General features: G+C 42.2%; 1 protein-coding gene across 2 annotated transcripts in view; it reads left to right on the top strand.

The window, feature by feature from the left end:
* The window catches only part of LOC118833768 (adhesion G protein-coupled receptor E3-like), a 42541-nt gene extending 23414 nt beyond the window's left edge, over positions 1–19127 (top strand). Inside the window, exons 8-15 of one of the 2 annotated variants that reach the window (XM_036741168.1) lie at positions 489–662; positions 2274–2471; positions 2868–3103; positions 5590–5656; positions 9183–9274; positions 12345–12525; positions 14869–14967; positions 18240–19127. In XM_036741168.1, coding sequence (XP_036597063.1) covers positions 489–662; positions 2274–2471; positions 2868–3103; positions 5590–5656; positions 9183–9274; positions 12345–12525; positions 14869–14967; positions 18240–18320 — 1128 coding nt within the window. In that variant the 3' untranslated portion in view covers positions 18321–19127. The remainder of the gene's footprint in view (positions 1–488; positions 663–2273; positions 2472–2867; positions 3104–5589; positions 5657–9182; positions 9275–12344; positions 12526–14868; positions 14968–18239) is intronic. The other variant, XM_036741169.1, reaches the window with a different exon arrangement.
* Positions 19128–20248: the final 1121 nt, after the last annotated feature.

Here is a 20248-nt window from a genome sequence, read left to right as displayed (position 1 = left end):
CAATTAGGGTTAAGTGACTTGCCCAGGGTCACACAGCTAGTAAGTGTCTGAGGCCATATTAGAACTCAGGTCCTTCTGACACCAGGTTCCACACTCTATTCCCTATGCCACCTAGCTGCCCCTTTGACCTTCATTTTCGAAGAAGACCAATGACATTATGGGTGACATCTTGGCTTGTGCTTGGATTGGATTTAAGTGAAGCAGAGTTGCATGAAATCATCAACCCCACTCTTTCCCAGAGTCATCAAAGTCCAGTGGCAGGACAAAAGTCAGGATGGCTGGCAATGGTCTGGGCTTTGTTTTGGACTTAAAATGAACCTTCCCAATTTGGTTTCTTTCCTGGCTCTCAAGATTTTATTCTTTATTTAGTGTGGATATCCTTCAAGATCCCCTTCTTCTGCCACGGTGGTGAGCGGGATGCAATGCTTTGTTAATGGTACTCAAGAAATTCACCCTGAGTAAAGATGTGAATGCTCTTCTTTTCCCAGGAAAGTTACAGCCTCGGCCAGCAGTATACCCTCTGTGTGTACTGGAAAAGCACTGAAGAGGGGGCCGGCTGGTCCACAGAAGGTTGTTCCCTGCTGAAAACCAATGACACTCATACCAGCTGCAGCTGCAACCATCTGTCCACCTTTGCTGTCTTGATGGCTCTCACTGGCCCGGTATCCTGGTTCTTGTACCACTTTCATATCTGAGCATTGCTAGGAAGCATCATCTCACCCTCATCCTTTGCCAGTCCTTACTTATTCCATTCTACATTGTATCAGAAAGTTTTGTGCATTTCTAGTTATTTTCTTTTCTGATTTCTAGTTGTTTCTATTTATTTCAAAACCTTCATTTTGAGAGAGCCCCTCATTTTGTTCAGACTCTGGTTTATTGCCCATGGAGGAAGATTGATCTGACCAAGGTCCTGCTGCTAGGAAGTCGTGGCTCGGGGACTTGAAATCTAATCTCCTGACTTCTAGTCCACTGTTCTTTCCAGTGGCTGCATTGAGTCCTACAGCATAGCACGATACTAGAAATTAAGTTTCATTCATTCATGTAAATTTCATTCATTCATTCAATTAAAATGTAAGTTTTCACAAGGTAGAGCTTGAATTTTACTCTTTCCTCATATACTGCGCAGATATTTTCATTAAATGTTTGTGAAATTAAATTGCCAAACACCCATGGGGCTTTTAATATCCCTTGCCAAGCCCGAGGCTTGAAAAAAAATAAGCGTGTAGAAATTTCCCAAACTAATAATACTAGCTAGTATTTATACAGTGTGATCCTTACAATGACTCTGGGAGACAGGTGTTATTAATTAGTCTCACTTTTTACATGAGGAAGCTGAGGCAAATAGAGGTTAAGTGACTTCCCCAGGGTTACACAGTTAGTAGGTGTCTGAGGCTGGATTTGAACTCAGGTGTTTGTGAGTCCAAGTCTAGAAGTCAATTCATCGTGCCATCTTGCTGTCAAGTTTTCTAATGTAAATTCTCATCCTATACTCCATCCCACAGTACAGTAAATTCCCATCCCACATTTCAGTGAGATTCTAGGAACCAAGAAGCATAGGAGACAGGAGATTTGTAGGATGTCATTATGCCAAAGAGGCCTCGGGGAATTATAGAGCCTAGCCTCTTTGTTTTATAGAGGCAGAAGCAGCTGATGCCAACATGGATAGAGTCTTGGAGTCAGGGAAACTCTGAATTCAAAACCTGATTTGGACATTTACTAGTGATGTGTGACCTTGGGCAAGTTACTTAACCTCCATCTGCTTCAGTTTCCTCATCCGTAAAGTGGGAGATATAGTAGCACCTACCTCCCAGAGTTGTTAAAAGGATTAAATGAGATAATAGTTGTGAAATGCTTAGCACAGTGCCTGACACATTGTAGGCACAACATAAATGTTAGCTATTATTATTATTATTTTAATCACCATCATCCTTTTTATTACTTAATCTCAATCTGTTTCCTCATCTGTAAAATGGAGATAATAGTACCTATATCCCAGGGTTGTTATGAGGATCAAATAAAAAGTGCTTAGTCAGTGCTTAGCCTGGCACATAGTAGGTACTTATAAATGCTTATCCCTTTCCCCTTATAGATTAGGGCAGGAGACCCTAGAGATAAAGTGACTTACTTAAGATCAGAATACTCCTAAGGAGGCAGGGGCAGGAGTCAAACCCAGACCTTTGGATTCCGAGGACAATGGTCTTTCCCGCTACATGAGGCTCTAACACTCTGATAGCTAGAACACCGACTTGAATTTCTCCTTTGTCGGACCATAGGTGGAGGACCGCGTGCTGACAGTGATCACTTATGTGGGGCTGAGCATCTCCCTGCTGTGTCTCTTTCTGGCTGCTCTCACCTTCCTCCTGTGCCGAACCATCAAGGGCACCAGCACCTCTCTTCACCTACAGCTCTGCCTCTGCCTCTTCCTGGCTGACCTTCTCTTCCTCATTGGCATAGACCAAACAGCAAATAAGGTAGAAGTTAAAGGAAATTTTTACAGAGGAAATCAACTGCACAAAATGAGGCCCATTGGCTTTATCTGCTTAAGAAAGAGTTCATTCATTATAATTAATAGGCACAGGATGGAGGACAATGGAGCCATTATGGAATTCTCTTTTCTGTTTGTTTTCAGAAAGGAAATATATTTCTCATTCTTTTGGATGGTTTAGGGCAGGAATGGGTCAATCTCACAAGGCCTCTTTTTTATCTAGGATTTCATGATTCTTAGTAGAATGCTCCAAAAGACCAACAGGACCGAACGTTAATCTCCCATTGTCTTGCCCTGAGGCAGCCCTTGTGAGCCCATGTGGACGTTACCCTCCATGTACCCACTAAACATCTCCATCTTTTCTATTTTGCCTCCTCCTTAGGTCCTATGTTCCACCATTGCTGTGGGGTTGCATTATCTATACCTGGCTGCCTTCACTTGGATGTTCCTGGAAGGGCTGCACCTTTTCCTCACTGTCAGGAACCTCAAAGTTGCCAATTACACCAATGCAGGCCGGTTCAAGAAGAGATTCATGTACCCTTTTGGCTATGGGATCCCAGCTGTGATTGTGGCTGTGTCTGCAGGGATTGACCCCCAAGGCTATGGGACAGTTAAGCAGTAAGTAGGTCATGGTATTTCTCCAATGGAATAACTTATGAACCCAATTTGTGTTATAAAATTCAGTCCTTTTTCATGTTTCCCAATTTATTTCCACAATTCAAGACCCTTCTCCCATGAGCCAGGATTTTAATTACTTGCAAGATTCTTCATCCTTTTAAAATGTATACCTCCTGCTGTCAAGATCTATGCTAGGTCACATTGCTATTCTAGGAAACCCATATATACCACTGGCTTTTTCTAGGTGTAGTTCAGAGAATTCTTTCCAGTAACAGCCTTTCTTGGCCCTAAGCATTGTGGCAACATGGTGTCTGCCCATGGCTTCCACTATTCATACAAACCTTTGTAATTCAGAGAAGTCAGGTCAAAAGCTGAGGAATGAAATTAAAATAAAAATTTTACTTAACACCTACCACATACAAAATACTGTGGTAGGCACTGGGGATGTAAAAATGAGAATGACATTTATTGCTCTCAAGGATCTTAATGAAGTTTTTAATGGAGTCAGAGAAGAAAAATAAGAGATGCTCACAAGTAAGCATTTTAGGCTGAATGTGATAAATATGTGACAGATTGGGTGGGCTAAGTGTCTAACTGGAGGTGCTACCGGAGTTATTCTCACTCATACCCTGGCTCATTCCTTTGCTTTCTGCATTCTATAGAGAGAAGAAGACAATTAGCCAGAAAGGGGTATAATGTATATTGTGGCCAACACTTGGCACTGGCTTAGAGGCCACCCACCCAGTGACTACACTTGTGCAGTGTTTCCCACTTCTATCACTGCCTACAAGATGGTGCACTGATCACACACCAGTCTTCTACTGTTCTCTCATATTTGCCTGAGCTCTCCACCTCCAGGCAGCTACAGTCGGCCCCAGGTTTTAAATAGATCTAAGGGTACGACCTAGAATATGTTCTAAATTGCACCAAATAAAAAATCCCTTCACTTCTGTCCCAAGCCCCATTTCCCCCACTTGGAAACTTCCCTTCTCATTTATGACCAAGCTCTCTTGAAGGAGTTGACAATTTGTGTGTGTGTGTGTGTGTGTGTGTGTGTGTGTGAGTGTGTGTGTATGTATGTTTAATAGCCTTGTGATTTACTGAAATACAGCACAGGAACTACTGAGGCTAGCTTATCAAATAGATGTAAATCACTTTTGGTCAGCAAGGATAAGGGTTTACTCTAGAAGGATCTATGTTCTTTACTCCTCACCTCCTCTGAGCTTTGAGACTTGATGAAAATTCCCTGACCACCATTCTGAGACAGCACAAAGCAGGGGGAAACAGAGTTGGCACTAAGTGATCTCATCATAGCTGTGGTACATGGTGTGGCTAGTCTTATCAGTGTTAAATTCAATATGGTCTTTCCTCGGTTTCTCCTATTCCCCTTTGTTCTCCAAGTCTCAGGTCATTCACTTACCTTCCCCCAAACTTCCAGAAACGATCCCAATTTTTGCTGTGCTCTGTCTTGCATGTCTGTAACTACAGTGCCTTTGGAGTACCTGCTCAAATTCTATCACTTAGAAGGAACAACCCAAATGGAATATGGATAGGAATTTATTTTTTTCACCTGAAATCTATGAAACTTACATAAGAAATTCTCTTCAGGAGTGAAGGAAAGAACATCAGCTTGAAGATTTTGTGGAATAGACAGCGATATGCCTTTCTTAGCTTCCCCGTGCCTCACTGAACTTTTACTCCAGTCACTTCTGGGAGGCCTTGGAAATACTTGATCTAAACACAAAGGAGAGAATCAGACTAAGTGTTATGAGAAATGTGAGGGAGAAGAGATCACTTTCACCTAGACAGATGTGAGAAAGCTTCATGGAGAGGTAACTCCCAGGTTGTGTCTTGAAGAGAGAGATTTTAACAGAAAGAGTTGAAATGAAAATCCCATTCTGGGCCTGAGACACAGTGTGTTCAAAGGCAAAGAGACTGGAAAGGACAGGATGAGAACACTGAAGAGTAAATGGTCCAATCTGGAGTGCAGTCTTGGAGAGAAGGGGTTTGAGATATGGCTGGAAAGGTAGGTTGGAGCTAGATACTCGGGAACTTTGGATATCAGACCCAGGAGTTTATAATTTATTCGGTAGACAAAGGGGAACGATCTGGGGGTTTGATATATAGGAGTGAGGTTATATCGAATTATATATAGGATTGAGACTGATAATAACAGGTAGGGTGGTTGCAGGATCACATTTGTGAAGGATGGATTGGAGAGGGGAAAGACTCCAGGAAGGGAGGCTGGTTAAGAAGCTATTGAAATGGTCTAGGTGAGTCACTTGAAGGTCTGAACTGGGATAACAGTGTTTGGAGAGAGGGCAAACTGACCTAGGGACAGATGTAAGAGCTGATGCAAGGGTAGTTTCAGGGCTACTGTATTGATAAAAATTGTGTCTGTAGTTCAGTCACCTGAGAGGGGGAGGAGGCCCTTTATTTGGTTTTCTATGTCTGCTCCTAAGTCATTTTTTCCTTCCTCCTCCTAGCTGCTGGCTCACTGTTCAGAGAGGCTTCATCTGGAGTTTTGTTGGACCAGTGATTACTATAATTTTGGTGGGTATATGGAATTCCTCGCCTTAGCCATTGAAGAAAAGATTAGTCAACTGTCCAAAATCATACCACTTTAACTTGCTACAAGCTTTGATAGCACAACAAAAGCAGTGTGATACAGCAGAAAGCACCTTGAGTCAGGACTCAGAAGAGCTGGGTTTTGATCTTGGCTCCATTATTCAAATCCTGTCTCTGACACTTGCATGCATGACCATGGACAAGTCACTTAACCACGCTGGGCCTCAACCCCCTCATTTGTGAAATAAGGAAGTTAGACTAGGTGGCCTCTGAGCCTTCCAGCTATAGATCTATCATTCTAGGATGCTTGAAACTCCCGGGTGACCTTGGCAGAATAAACCACTTTACCAATCTTGACTTGTTTCCTCCTCTGCGTGACTTGGACTACATGACGTCAGAGGTGGTATCCAGCTCTAAACCTGTGATCCTCTGACCTGTTCCAATCTAGCATTTTGACCAAAGCATCTACTTCCCCTGGAATCATGAGCATCTTTAAAAACAGATGATTGACAAGTCTTTGTAAATACAGAGACATAAACAATCCACTTGCTTTGAATACATTCCCTGAGGTTTTTCCTGTGACATCCCTTCTGTGGACTCTATGGCATGATCCAACAAGTCAGGATATGCATCTGTAGAGGAGGCTGTGTCTACTCCCTAGATCCATAATTCCATCTTGGGGGGCGGGGTGGTTCTCTTTGATTAATGTTTACTCCAAAGCAGGGAGTTTCCATGATTTGCTGTGACCTAAATAGGTCATCACCCAGTGTCTTCTCACTTTGGTGATGAGCTTTCCCAAAATTACCCAAGTTGGTCCTGAAAAGACACCAGGAGCAGTGGCTCAGTTCTGGGCTCATAGAATCTACCAGAGCTTGTATTCCTCTGATGCCTCCTTTGAGAATCAGGGTTACCTTCATTCCACAATAAAACATTGAAGGAGAACTTCGTAGGATCACAGTTGTAGAGCTGAAAGGGACCTTAGAGATCATGTAGTCTACCTCCTAGCTGGGTAGCTACTGGTGGTGCAGTGGAATCAGGAAGACTCATCTTCATGAGTTCAAATCCAGCCTAAGACAGTTACTAGCTGTGTGACCCCAGGCAAGTCACTTAACCCTGTTTGTCTCAGTTTCTTCTTCTAGAAAATGAGCAAGAGAAGGAAATGTCAAAGCCACTCTAGTATCTTTATCCAGAGAACTTCAAATGGGGTCAGACATGAACAACGACAAGGACAGTCTCCTTCCTTTTGCCCCCATTTGATAGATATAAAAACTGAGTCCCAGAAAAATTAAATGACTGCACAGAGTAGTAGAACCAGCATGAAAAACTGATGACTCCAAATCCAGGGTCCTTCCCATCACAACATGACCTCACTTCCTCTTGAACTGGTCTGGTTGTCTTTCCCTTGTTTATATAGAAGCCTTTCCTGATCCTTCTCAGTGTTAGTGCTTTCCCTCCCAGGGTATCTGTGGCTTCTCCTTTAGACCTCTTGTTTGTATGTGGTTGTTTGCCTGTTGTCTCCCCTATCAGAATAGGATCTCTTGGTGGATAAGTATTGTTTTTGCCTTTCTTCCTATTGCTGGTGGTTACAACAGTGCTTGGTACACAGTAGGCACTCAATAAATGCTTATTAACTCTCCTTGAGGGGATTTATATTGGACAGAGGCCTTCCCTGTCTTGTCACTTCTGGGTACCTGTTTTATTATAGTCACTTTCTATTTTATTGTAATTGTGCTTCTTGGGGTCTGCTTCCAGAAGGTGTCTAGAATATCGCACACTACATATTCCTTTCACTTAAGAAAAATAAGTGGAGAAGATAGAGGGTGTTTACAGTTCCTCCTGTTGAAAAAGGGAATGGAAATAGTCACAATCTCTCCCACTTGGATAGTACTCAGAGTGCATCCACTGGCCTTCTCAAAAATCACTCTGTGGTAGGCATGCTATTTTATGGGTGGCAAATGAGTCTCAGAGAGAATAGATAATTTGTCCAAGGTCACACAGATAGTAAACAGAGATGAGATTTCATCCCAGGAGGATGAACTATTTAACAGCTGGCTTTCTCTAAAAAAAAAGTATACACAAACACTTAAAAATAGTATTTTTTTCCCAATTACACGTAAAGACAATTTTTTGTCTTTTTTTTGAGGTAATTGTGGCTAAGTAACTTGCCCACAGTCACACAGCTAGTAAGCATCTGAGATCGGATTTAAACTCCTGATTCCAGGGCTGGTACTCTAACCACTATGCCACCTACCTGCCCCAAGACAATTTTTAGCATTCTTTTTTAAAAAAATTTTCAACTCCAATTTTTCTCACTCTCACTTTCACCTTCCCCTCCCTAAGACAGTAAGCAATTTGATGTGGGTTATATATGTGCAACTGTGTAAAACATATTTCCATATTAGTCATATTGTAAAAGAAACAGACCAAAAGGGGAAAAACATAAAAAAAAAAGTGAAAAGTGGTATGCTTCGATCTGCATTCAGACTCCATCAGTTCTTTCTCTGGAGGTGGACAGCATTTTGCGTCATGAGCCCTTTGGAATTGTCTTGGATTGTTGTATCATTGAGAACAGCTAAATCACAACATACTTTTAAATTTAATCTCCATACATGGCTAATGGGGAAATATGTTTTGCATGATCTCACATGTGTAATCAAAATCAAATTCTTGCCTTCTCAAGGAGAAGGAAGGGTCAGGAGGGAGACAGAATTTGAAACTCAAAAATTTTAAAAATTATTGTTAAATTTTTTTATGATGTAATTGGGAAATATTTAACAAAATAAATAAAAATAATTTTAAAAAGTTAATCTGCATTATTAACATTAATCACTTTTTAAAGTCCAGACAATCAACAAAACATTAAATCCTGCCCTGCATTTGTAGCTTTTGCTGATTTCCAATGTGTAAATGCTCACAATGGATATTTAACTATCTAATTTCACAAACCAGGATGAACTGGTTCCAGTACACCCAAATCCTAGGTCACCTGCCTCTGAAGCACTCTATTTCTTTTCTTTTCTTCTTTTAACAGTATTTTCTTTTTTCCAATTACATGTAAAGAAAGTTTTCAAAATTCATTTTTTATTAGATTTTGAGTTACCAATTTTTCTCCCTCCTTCCCCTCCTCCCTCCCAAAGACAGGAAGCAATCTGATACAGGTTATCTATGTACAATCATGTTAAACATATTTCCACGTTAGTCATGTTATGAAAGCATCAGAACAAAAGGGAAGAACCATGAGAAAGAAAAAAAACCAAAAATAAAATGAAAAGTAGCATGCTTTGATTTTCACTCAGACTCCATCAGCTCTCTCTCTGGATGTGGATAGCATTTTCCATCATGAGACTTTCAGATTGTCTTGGATCATTGTGCTGCTGAGAAGAGCTAAGTCTATAACAGTTGATTATCACAATGTTGCTGTTCCTATTAAGCACTCTATTTCCATCAAACAGCAGAAACTAAAAAGTAATAACCCTTATTGTTAATATTTTGTGGTTTGTTTGTTTTACAGTTTAACTTGGTCTTTTATTTGATAATCCTGTGGATTTTGAGAGACAGACTCTCCTCCCTCAACAAAGACGTGTCCACCATACAAAACACAAGGTGAGAAGATACCGAAATGAGACATAAGCTCATGATGTACTGCTGGGGGAAATATAGTTATAAAAAGTTAGAGAAAATCTGGTGTGGATCTCCCTGGGTTATAAGAGGGAAGATATTTTTATGCCTGTCTATTGCATTTTCATATAAAATCACTGAGACAAATTCTAACTCCATTTTCATTGAACTGGATTTAGAACTGGAAAAGATCTTTGACATCCAGAGAGAAGTTAATTGCCCTAAGTAACTCAAGTAGTAAGTATCCCAGCCAGGTTTTGAACTTCAGATCCAAGCCTCTTCCTATTTTATAGAACATAGAGTTGGAAGAGACTTTAGAAGTCTTCAAGTCCAGTGGTCTTCATTTTTTAAATATACCATCAGTAAAAGTATATACCTTCAATGTTAGTCTTTAGTGGTTGGGAGGTAGGAGGTGTTTGGCTGACAAGAACTAGCAATTCTTCCTCTTCTTGCCCCCACCCTCTTTGTTGGGAAGAACCATTCTTTTCCACTCCTCCTCTTAGGCATCTCCATGAGCATGACTTATCCTTCTGGTCAATGCCTATAATCTACCCTAAGTGTGACGAAGTTCAAGGGACTTTCTTCCACTTCTATGTACCAAGTCTCCCTTATCAAACTGCTTGGTGCATTATGCATTCAAGTCTTAATTCAATTAATCTTTTCCCTGCTTTTGAGGAATCATAATAATTTCTATCAGTAACAAAGTAACCACAATTCTCCAGGTAATTTGTTTTCATTAAGAAATCATGCTATGCAGTCTTCAAGCTCTTCCTCCATAATGTTGTTGGATGTACTTGGTCTTTGTGTAGATTCCAAACACTTTTTCTTCAATCATAGAGTTTCGTAGGAACATGTTTCTCTTGAGCTGCCTTCCTGTCTTCTTTGGGTTTGGTGTTCTGAGACATATGAGCATATCTCCCTCTTTTTTAGGAGCATCTATATTTAGCAGCAGATCTAGTTCTTCATTGAAAGGGTCCAGCTGGTTGAAATAGGGCACTTCTTTTCTGACAAGCCTCTGAAGAATATGGCCAGAGTCTGCCTTCATCTGTAGGGACTGGACAATTGATAGTATCGAAGATCGTATCACAGACTTGCCCCAAAGGCTATCTTGTCAGCATGTCCAATTCTTTGCCATCCTCTGTTTTCTTTGGTTTCATCTGTTGGAGCCCTAGAGGAATGGAAGCCCTAGGAAAGTGGGAGCTTGGACTAACTCAGCAGTCATATTTAGCTGGAATGATAAAACAATCCTTGAATTTCACAGACCAAATGACTCACAGCCCATAGGGAGGACACAAAGTTGTCTGGGAGGTGAAACTTCAGGGTCCCACTTATTTCCCCCCTCAAATGAAACTGAGAATGAGTCAGCTACAGAGCTAATCAGGGCATGGAAATCCACCCAGCCTTGTGATTTCCCATCTTCATCTTCTTCCTCTTTCTCAATATCTTGATACCCATCCTCATTAGAGATAATCTTTGTTTGGGAATAATTTGCCAGTTCATTGGTCTCTTCTTTGAAGGTTTCTGCTGCCTTTAAAAGCACTTCACAACCTGCAGCCAACTCGCTTTTCCTGTTTTGTTACTCCCCTTTATACACTTTATACTCCCCCTAAATAGACCTTATTGTTACTCATATGCTTCATTTCCCATCTCTGGACTTTTGCATTGGCAGTTTCCCATGACTAGAGTGTACTCCCTCCTTTCTTACCCTACCTTTTATAATCCATATAGATATAGATATAGATATGTGTGTATATATATTTATGTATGTGTACATATATTTATTTATAGTAGTTTTCTTTAGTGCTTAGTTTTGAATACCACCTTCCACATGAGGCCTTTCCTGATTCAATTCCTCCCTCCAGTTGCTAGTTCCTCACTCATAAATTATCTGGTATTTATTTTTATACAATTATAGAATATAGTATACCTTGTAGAATTTTGGTTGTTGTTGCTGTTTGTCCTTCATATATAAGCTTCTTGAAGGAAGCGGCTTTCATTTTGTCTTTATATCCCTAGTACCTGGTACTCCTATATAAATAATGCTTGCTGACTGCTTAGGTGATTGATCAATCACCTTAGCCAACCTTCTGCTGGGCCCAGCACCCTAGACTGGTTTCTCCTAGTGATCATATGATGCACATGACCATGTGACTCTCCCGCTGCTGCTGCTGCTGCCTCCACCTCTATCATTTCCACGTCTGCTAGACTCTGCTCTTTCTGGCTGATTCTTGTCAGACCTCCGCAGCCCCAATCCCCTCCCTCAGACTGTTCCTTCCATTGCAGCTGTCCAATCCTTGGAGGAAATGGTGACAGTTGTTGTTGTAGCATGCCCAGGCTCTTCTACCCCCCACCATTGCTTAAAGTCTGTCCAAGTTCATGTCTGTGGTTTCCATGACATTATCGATCCATCTCATCTTCTGCTGTCCTCTTTTGTTTTTGCCTTCAGTCTTTTCCAACATCAAAGTCTTTTTCAGTGAGTCTCGTCTTCTCATGATGTAGCCAAGGAAGGAAAAAGGTACTAGGAGATACTCCAATAGACCAATGCACCCCTAAGATTGCCCCATTCCCTTGGCACTACCCTCTCATTGAACCACTTGAGTGTGAGGTGTGACCCCTGGTCATTCTTTGGTTTTTCTCTTTTTTCCCCCAGTGGCCATTCTTGATCTTGGTTGGGTGTGGCTGCCCTTCTTCGCTGCCCTCACCCATCTCTCTAAGGTGTCATCACTTTCTGACACTTGGAAGGTGGTGAAGCAAGAACTGGCAGCCTCCTGCTGCCATTGCTTTAGTCTAGAGACCAGTTGTGTTGGGAGGGGGGAGGCCTCAGTCTGTATTTTCTTCCTGTGCCCCCACCCTGTGCTGTATAGTTCCCATGTTGGAGATCCCTACTTTAGTAACAAACATAGTATCCCAGATTTAGGCCTCAAAGGGCCCTTAGATATCACCTGGTCCAACTGTTCATTCTTATGATCAAGGCCTGGAGAGGGGATATGACTTGCTCAAGGTGTTTGGAGGCATACTGAGCTTCTTACATTTTATTTTATTTTTTTTCAAACAGGACCCTGACCTTTAAAGCTCTTGCTCAGTTCTTCATCCTGGGCTGCTCCTGGAGTCTTAGCTTCCTCCTGACTGAATCTATACGTGAGCCAGCCCGCTCAGTCATTGCCTACACCTTCACCATCATCAATTCCCTGCAGGGACTGTACATCTTCCTGGTTCACTGTATCCTCAATCGCCAGGTAAATCTCTCTTTGTCACTTGTCTCACTAGCTAAACCCTTCTTTTCTGGTCGTTGCTGCCTCATTTTCCAGGGCTCTTTCCTAGACTCTTCTTGGCTGTTCCTATTTCTGGGTGCATGCAGGTGGGGTGCTCCTGCCTTCTTCTGACCATGTATCTGGGGCACCCTGCACCTGCTGTGCCCCCCAGTTTGCATCTTACCAGTTTTCTACCATGTGAATAGATGGAGGTTGCAGAGAGTTGAGTCAATCCCTCCTTTAATGAACCTGGATCTCTCAGAAGAATGGAGGGCACAGAAGATGCTTTTCTCAAAGGGGCTAGTTTGAAATGTTTGTGGTCAGGTTTTGAGTGCAGTACATTGCCTGCCCTCCGTACACAGGAGAAGGCAAAAAATGGTGCTGACGTCTCCAGAATCACAATCTGGGAGTTTGACGGGATGTCACCTAGTGCAACCGGTCACCTGACCAGCAGGCTTCTCTAGCACACCTCTAGGAGGTCTTCACTCCCTCCAGAGGCAGGCCATTCCATATATTCTCATCCAATTCCAAAGGTCACACAGGCTAAAGAATGACCATCACACCAGAAACCTAAATGGCACCTAGGGCTTTAGGGCTAGGATGAAGTTCTATTTTACAGAAAAGGAAAGCAAAGTTGGCTAAAAAAACAGTCAATTTGACCATAGGGAATCAGAGAAAGAGAAGAGATGAGAATCCACTGTTCCTTCAGTGTTCCCTAGAGGCCACATGTTTATTACACCAATAAACAAAGCCCTGAATGTTGGAGTAAGAAAACCTGGTTCTGAATCAGAGCTCTCCTTAAGCCCTGGGAGAAATAATCATATCCCCAGACTGAGAAGGATTTATTTGTCAATTGCCCTATGGTTCCACTCACCATCCTTGGGACTTATTAGACCAAAATACCTCTACCTCTCTCTCTCTCTCTCTCTCTCTCTCTCTCTCTCTCTCTCTCTCTGTCTCTCTCTTTCACTGTCTCTCCCTTTCTCTGTTTCTCTGTCTCTGTCTCTATCTCTCTCCCTTTCTGTCTCTCTTTCTCTGTCTTTCTGTCTGTCTGTCTGTCTCTCCCTGTTCCTCTCTCTCCCTTTTTCTGTCTGTCTGTCTCTCTCTCTGTGTATGTCTCTTTCTCTCTCTTTCTCTGTCTCTTCTTTTCTGTCTCTCTCCCTCTCTGTCTCTTTCTCTGCCTTTCCCTTTCTCTGTCTGTCTGTGTGTGTCTGTGTCTGTCTGTCTGTCTGTCTCTCTCTCTTTCTGTCTCTTCCCTTCTCTAGCTCTCTTTCTCTGTCTCTCTGTCTGTCTCCGTCTCTGTCTCTCTCTTTCTCTGTCTCTCCCTTTCTGTCTCCCTCTCTGTCTCTCCTTCTCTGTCTTCCCTTTTTCTGTCTCTCTTTCTCTCTGTCTCTATCTGTCTCTGTGTCTCTGTGTCTGTTTCTCTCTCTCTCTCTCTCTCTCTCTCTCTCTCTCTCTCTCTCTCTTTCTGTCTTTCTCCCTCTCTGGCCCTCTTTCTCTGTCTCTCCCTTTTTCTGTCTGTCTTCTTTCCTTCTTTCTGTCTCTGTCTCTCTCCCCGTCCCGTCTCTCTCTGTCTCTCTCTGTCTCTCTGTCTCTGTCTCTCTCTCTCTCTCTCTCTCTCTCTCTCTCTCTCTCTCTCTCTCTCTCTCCAGCTCATTCAGGACCAGCCCCTTCTTGCTCTTGCATTGTGTGCCCCCAGTACCAGTACCTGGTATATAATAAGTGCATAACAAAAGTGTTTTTAAAAATTCATTCATTCATTTGTGATCTCATACAAGTCACTGTACCTCTCTGTGCCTCAGTTTCCTGTCCTGTAAAATGTAAGGCTTAGACTAGGTCAGGGCTTCTTAAGCTGGGGTTTAAGAACTTGTTTTAGAAATTTTGATAATTGAATTTCAATGTGATTGATTTCCTTTTATTTTGTGCATTTCAAAACACTACTTTAGATGGGGTCCCTAGGATTCCCTAGACTGACTCATGAAAGGAAGAAAGGAAAAGAAATAAAAGTTTATTAATTGTCTACTGTGTGCCAGGCACCATGCTAAGCACTTTATAAATGTTATTTCATTTGATCTTCATAACAACTGTAGGAGGTAGTTGCTAATAGGACCCACATTTTACAATTGGGGAAACTGAGGCGAAAAGAGTCAAGTGGCTTGCCCAGGGTCACACAGGTCCAACACTCTATCTGCTCTGTCACTCAGCCGCCTCTAGCTAGAAGCCCATGGCACAAGAAAGGTGAGGAATTTCTGGTCTGGGAGATCTCCAAGAACTCTTTGTAAGTCCTGTGGTACAATAAATTCTTGTCTCTCTGTTCTAAATTTTCAGGTGCGAGAAGAATACAGGAAGTGGTTTAAGGGGATACAGAAAATGACTGAGACAGATAGTAGTGATATACTCTCTGGTCCCACTACTCACAGCAAAGTGGTAAGAGCTCTTCTGCACCTTGTCACCGTTCTCCTGATCAAACATCTTGAGCCACATCTCACTTGACCTCTTCACCCCTTGGCTTGTTGCTGTCCTGATGAGTCAGGGATGAGGCAGAAATGCTGGCAACTCTGGGTCAAAGTTTCTAATTCAACTGAGTCTTTATGTAGGTTTAGAGGGGATCAACAGAAGTAAATCTGTTCTTCCAAATTCCTTGCACTGGAAACAAAATCCCTATTAGGTCATCATACCCTTGAGCTTGTCCTTCCTCAGGATGCAGTTCTGTAAAAACAGGGCTCATGTTAGCCCCTTAGGGACCTGAGCACAAGGCAGCCATGTGCTCCATGCCTGGGCAGTGGCCACACAATCATTGCCTCTTCTCCCATCCCAGCCCAGCCTGGGCATCCAGGCACAAGGGGCAGGGGAGGGGGAGGAGGATACACAGAAGTAAACCCGCCAATGTCCAAACACAGAGAAGAGAAGTGAACTGAGTATAAGGGGTTTCAGATACCCCCTCACCATCACCCCTAACTCCAGAATGAGACCAAGGTCACTGAAATTTCTTTCCTACAGAGTTAGCAAGACTGAAAAGCTGAAAGGGACACAGTATCAATGACACCCTTTGCAGATTACTAGCTGTGTGACCATGAGCAGGTCACTTAACCCTGTTTGCTTCAGTTTTCTCATCTGTAAAACGAGCTGAAGAAGGAAATAGCAAACCAGTGCAGTGGAAAGCTGAAAGGGACACAATATCAATGACATCCTATGCAGATTTCCTAAAGTGGGAGCAATTTTCCTAAAAAGAGACTCCATCGTGTAGTCTCCTTGAGGGGGCAGCTGGGTGGTGCAAGGGATAAAGCACCTGGCCTGGAGTCAGAAGATCTGAGTTCAAATCTGGCCTCAGACACTCAGTAGCTGTGTGACTGTGAGCAAGTCACTTACTGTTTGCCTCAGTTTCCTTATCTGTAAAATGAGCTGGAGAAGGAAATGGCAAACCACTCCAGTATCTTTGCTAAGAAAACCCTAAATGGGGTCACAAAGACACAGACACGACAACAACAATGGTCTCCTTGAGAATCTGGGGTTATCTAGGTCCCCCAGAATCTGTGGGATCCTTGATCCTGGGCAGATCTTCTAAAGTGGGAGTAGTTCTCTCCAAAAGAGACTTCTAATATCACTAAGTGGTCTTCCTTGAGAGTCAGGGGTTATGTTACTGGACATGTTGGAGGAAATGTTCCAGGACCTGGGCTGGATTGTGCGGTGCTATCCATGCTGTCCTCTTGGGTTTGCCAAGGCCACGCACAATGAAATGGTGGGTCTGAGTCACAGAATATTTATATTTGGGATGTTTTGCTTCCCAGCACCAGAGAGAAAACTCTCCACAACTTTAACTACTGTGTAGGAGCAGATGAGGACAGTGATAGATTCCACTTGGGTGCTTGGAGGTTTCTGAATTGCTGGAGTTGTTGTGGGCCAAGCCTAACTCAGGCCAGGGCAATGCATCAGGCTTAGGACTGCAACATAATGAAACAAATGTGGACCACAATAAAAAATTCCTTATGGTAAAAGATTAAAAATAGTAGCTAGCCACTGCTAATTCAAATGGATGCTGCCATGATGGGTCAGGAAGATTTCCCAAAGGGCAATGGAAATTCCACTAATCCTCCAGCCTGCCAAGGCCCTGTAGGAGAGCATCAGGAGGTTTTTTTTAATGTCTTGAGCAACACAGAGGTCTTGCCAGTAGTTCACATCTTGGTCCCCTGGACCAACCAAATTCTGAGAAGGACCTCCTTGCCCTCTTGAAGGGAAGCCAAGCCAGTATACACAAAACAGATGCTGCTTCTACCACAGTGATGGAAGGGGAAGCGTGTAAGAGAAGAGCATATACAGGGAGGGGCAGGGAGAAGCCTAGAAGTGGCCTGAGAGTTATGGGGGTTGCTTCTAATTTTATTAACAGTCAGGATCCTATCTCTTGTGGCTACTCAGCCATGCCATATTTCAAAGTTCAAAGAACCAGCAAAGCTTCAGTGATACCAGGTCTAGAGAGTAGGGCTAGCTGAGGTTACTTTCTATTCTTATTCCTGGAGAACTGTGTCCCCAAGCTGAGAAACTTAGACCCACCATTTCATTGTGTGTGGCCTTGGTCAAGAGGCAAATCAGAAGGGGGAGTGTAGACAGTGCAGCACAATTAAGCTCAGGTTCTGGAACATTTACTCCAATAACTTGTCTAGTAAAGTAACCCCTGGCTCTCAAGGACACTGTTGTTGTTGTTCAGTTCTTTCAGTATGTCTGACTCTATGTAACCCTATTGGGGTTTTCTTGGCAAAGATACTGGGGTGGTTTGCCATTTGCTTCTACAGATCATTTTACAGGTGAGGAAACTGAGGCCAATAGGGTTAAGTGACCTGCACATGATCACACAGCTAGTCTGAGAACAGATTTGAGCTCAGGTCTTCCTGACTCCAAGCCAGGTGTTCTATCTATTGCACCACCCAGCTGTCTCCTCAAAGAAACTACATGATGATATTAGAAGTCTCTTTTTGGGAGAATTGCTCCCACTTTAGGAAATCTTCACAGGGTGTCATTGATACTGTGTCCCTTTCAGCTTTTCAGTCTTGCTAACTCTCTAGGAAAGAAATTTCAGTGACCTTGGTCTCACTCTGGAGTTAGGGGTGATGGTGAGGGGATATCTGAAACCCCTTATACTCTATGCACTTGTCATCTCTGTGTTGGGGCATTGGAAGGTTTGTTTGTGTGCATTTTCTTCCCCCTCCCCCGCCCCTTGTGCCTGGATGCCCAGGCTGGGCTGGGTTGGGAGGAGATGTCAATGATTGTGTGGCAGCCGCCCAGGCATGGAGCACATGGCTGCCTTGTGCTCAGGCCCCTAAGGGGCTAACATGGGCTCTGTTTTCATGGTCTCCTTTAGCCTTGTGGATCTAGAATGGGAGTGGGCAGGACCTGGATTTGAGGGAGTGAGATGTAATTAATGGTATTAGATGCAGTATGAGAATTGCTCTGTGGGCCAAATGCTTAAGGAAAATCAACAAATCAAAACATAATTAGTTAGCATCAGTCACAACAGGGGATTTAGAAAAATAAAATTTCAATTCTCTATATTTATCTATATAGTCTTAGATATTAGAACATTTGGACATAATCTTAAGGTCTAGATGAATCCCATTTTTCATCTCCTAGAGGAAATTAGAGGACTTCAGAGTTAATTTCATAGGCATTTCAACATCTCTTTCCTTCTTTTCTTTCCTCTCTCCAAGACCGACGAACTGGAAAAATCTCAGGAATTCTCTGAGAAGAGAAAAAAAAACCTAAGTTCTGAACCCGAAGATACCCAGTGACTTATCCCATCCTCAAGCATCCTACTGCTGGATTTGGCCATCTGAGTAATTGGATGCTCCCATGTACTCAAAATGTAGTGCATGCTAGATGCGTGTATTCTTGTCGGGCAGAGAAAAAACAATATTTTTGGTCAGAAGCTCATAGAGTTCTAATATATGCTAATCTATCTCCTGAATATAAGCACTACATCATTAACTAACTTCTTCCAACTTTAGTAGGTATTATAATCCCACATATCAAAGACAGAGCTCATCATATTTTCTTCTAAAATCATTTCTCCTGCAGATTTTGCTTTTTCTGTTGAGGATCCCACCACACTGCCAGCCAAATTGACAATGACTCTTCCTTTCTATCACCTTCCGTATCCAATGAGTCGTCAGATCTTGCTGATTCCACCTCCACAACATCTCTCTCATCTGTCTCTCTCTCTGCTCACACAAACTCTCTTGCTTGGATGAATTGTCTCCTAATTACTCTCCCTCCTCCCAGTCTCTCAGCTTTCCATTTCATCAGCTACTGGGCTGTCCATTTGTTGGTGCTAAAAACTCAACTCAAATGTAATCATGCTATTCCCTACTTAAAATTCTTCTGTGGCTTCCCTTTTCCCTTTAGGATGAGATACCATATTATTAAACAGACCCCCACAATCTGGTTGCCACTTCAATTTCTCAATAGTTCATATCCTTCCCTTCCATGCATTCTCCGTTTCCATTTGGCTTGCTACAACAGGGACTTTTATTTTTATATTTGTGGAGAGCAATCTGAAATTATGCCCATAGAGTTGTTCAACTGTCTATACCCTTTGACCTGGCAATACCACTACTAGATCTGTTTACCAAGATGTTTAGGGAAAAAGGAAAAGAACCTATATGTTTTAAAATATCTATAGCAGCTCTCTTCCTGGCAAAGAACAGGAAATTGCAGGGATGTCTGTCAAGTGGGGAATGGCTGAACAAGTTGTGATATATGATTGTGATGGAATACTACTGTGCTATAAGAAACGATGAGCTTGATGACCTCAGAAAAATACAGACAGACTTGCCTGAAATAATGTAGAGCAAAATGCGCAGAACCAAGAGAACGCCGTATATGGAAACAACATGCAATATTGTTTTTTTAAGACCAACTTTGAATGACTAACCATTTTGACTATTATAAATACCCAAATTAACTACAAAGAACATATGAAGGGAGATGCTATCTGTATCCAGAGAAAGATCTGATAAATTGAAGTATGTAGAGAATGATTTTACATACACATACACACATTTGTGTTTAATGGTAGCCATCTCTAGGGTGGGGGAGGGAGGAAAGAGAAAAGGAAAAAAGAAAGTTACATGATAACTTTATTAGATTTTTAAAAAGAATAACAAGTTGTACATAACAGACTTGTAGTTTCATGGGCAATCATCTTTTTTTCCTATTCTGTTACGTTTATGGAAATGTTTCTTTTATTTCTTAAGTTTAGAATGAATTAAATTTAAAATATTTTTCTCTTTGTGTTCCCACCAGTACCTAGTGCAGTGTAATAGGTTTCAGTGAATATCATAGGTTTTATAATGTAATAAAGGCTTACTGAATTGAATTGAATGTGCCATTCCTTGCTCTGTAAAAGAGGCAGTTTCAGTAATCTAGGTGTAAGGTGAGTCATAGAAGCATGGATTCTTTGCTACCACAAAAAGAGCTGCCATAAATATTCTTGTACATGTAAGTCCTTTTCCCTTTCCTTTGATCTCTTTGGGATATAGATCTAGTAGTGGTATTGCTGGATCAAAGGGTATGACCAGTTTTATAACCCTTTGGGCATAATTCCAGATTGCTCTCTAGAATGGTTGGACCAGTTCACTACTCCACCAACAATCCATTAATGTACCTATTTTTCCTCATCCACTCCAGCATCTGTCATTTCTAATAGAAGTCAGGTAGT

The sequence above is a fragment of the Trichosurus vulpecula genome, chromosome 1, assembly GCF_011100635.1.
Source record: "Trichosurus vulpecula isolate mTriVul1 chromosome 1, mTriVul1.pri, whole genome shotgun sequence".
In the NCBI taxonomy this organism is placed as follows: Eukaryota; Metazoa; Chordata; class Mammalia; order Diprotodontia; family Phalangeridae; genus Trichosurus; species Trichosurus vulpecula.
Note: the sequence above shows the minus strand (reverse complement) of the source record. Positions and strands in the feature narration are given on the sequence as shown.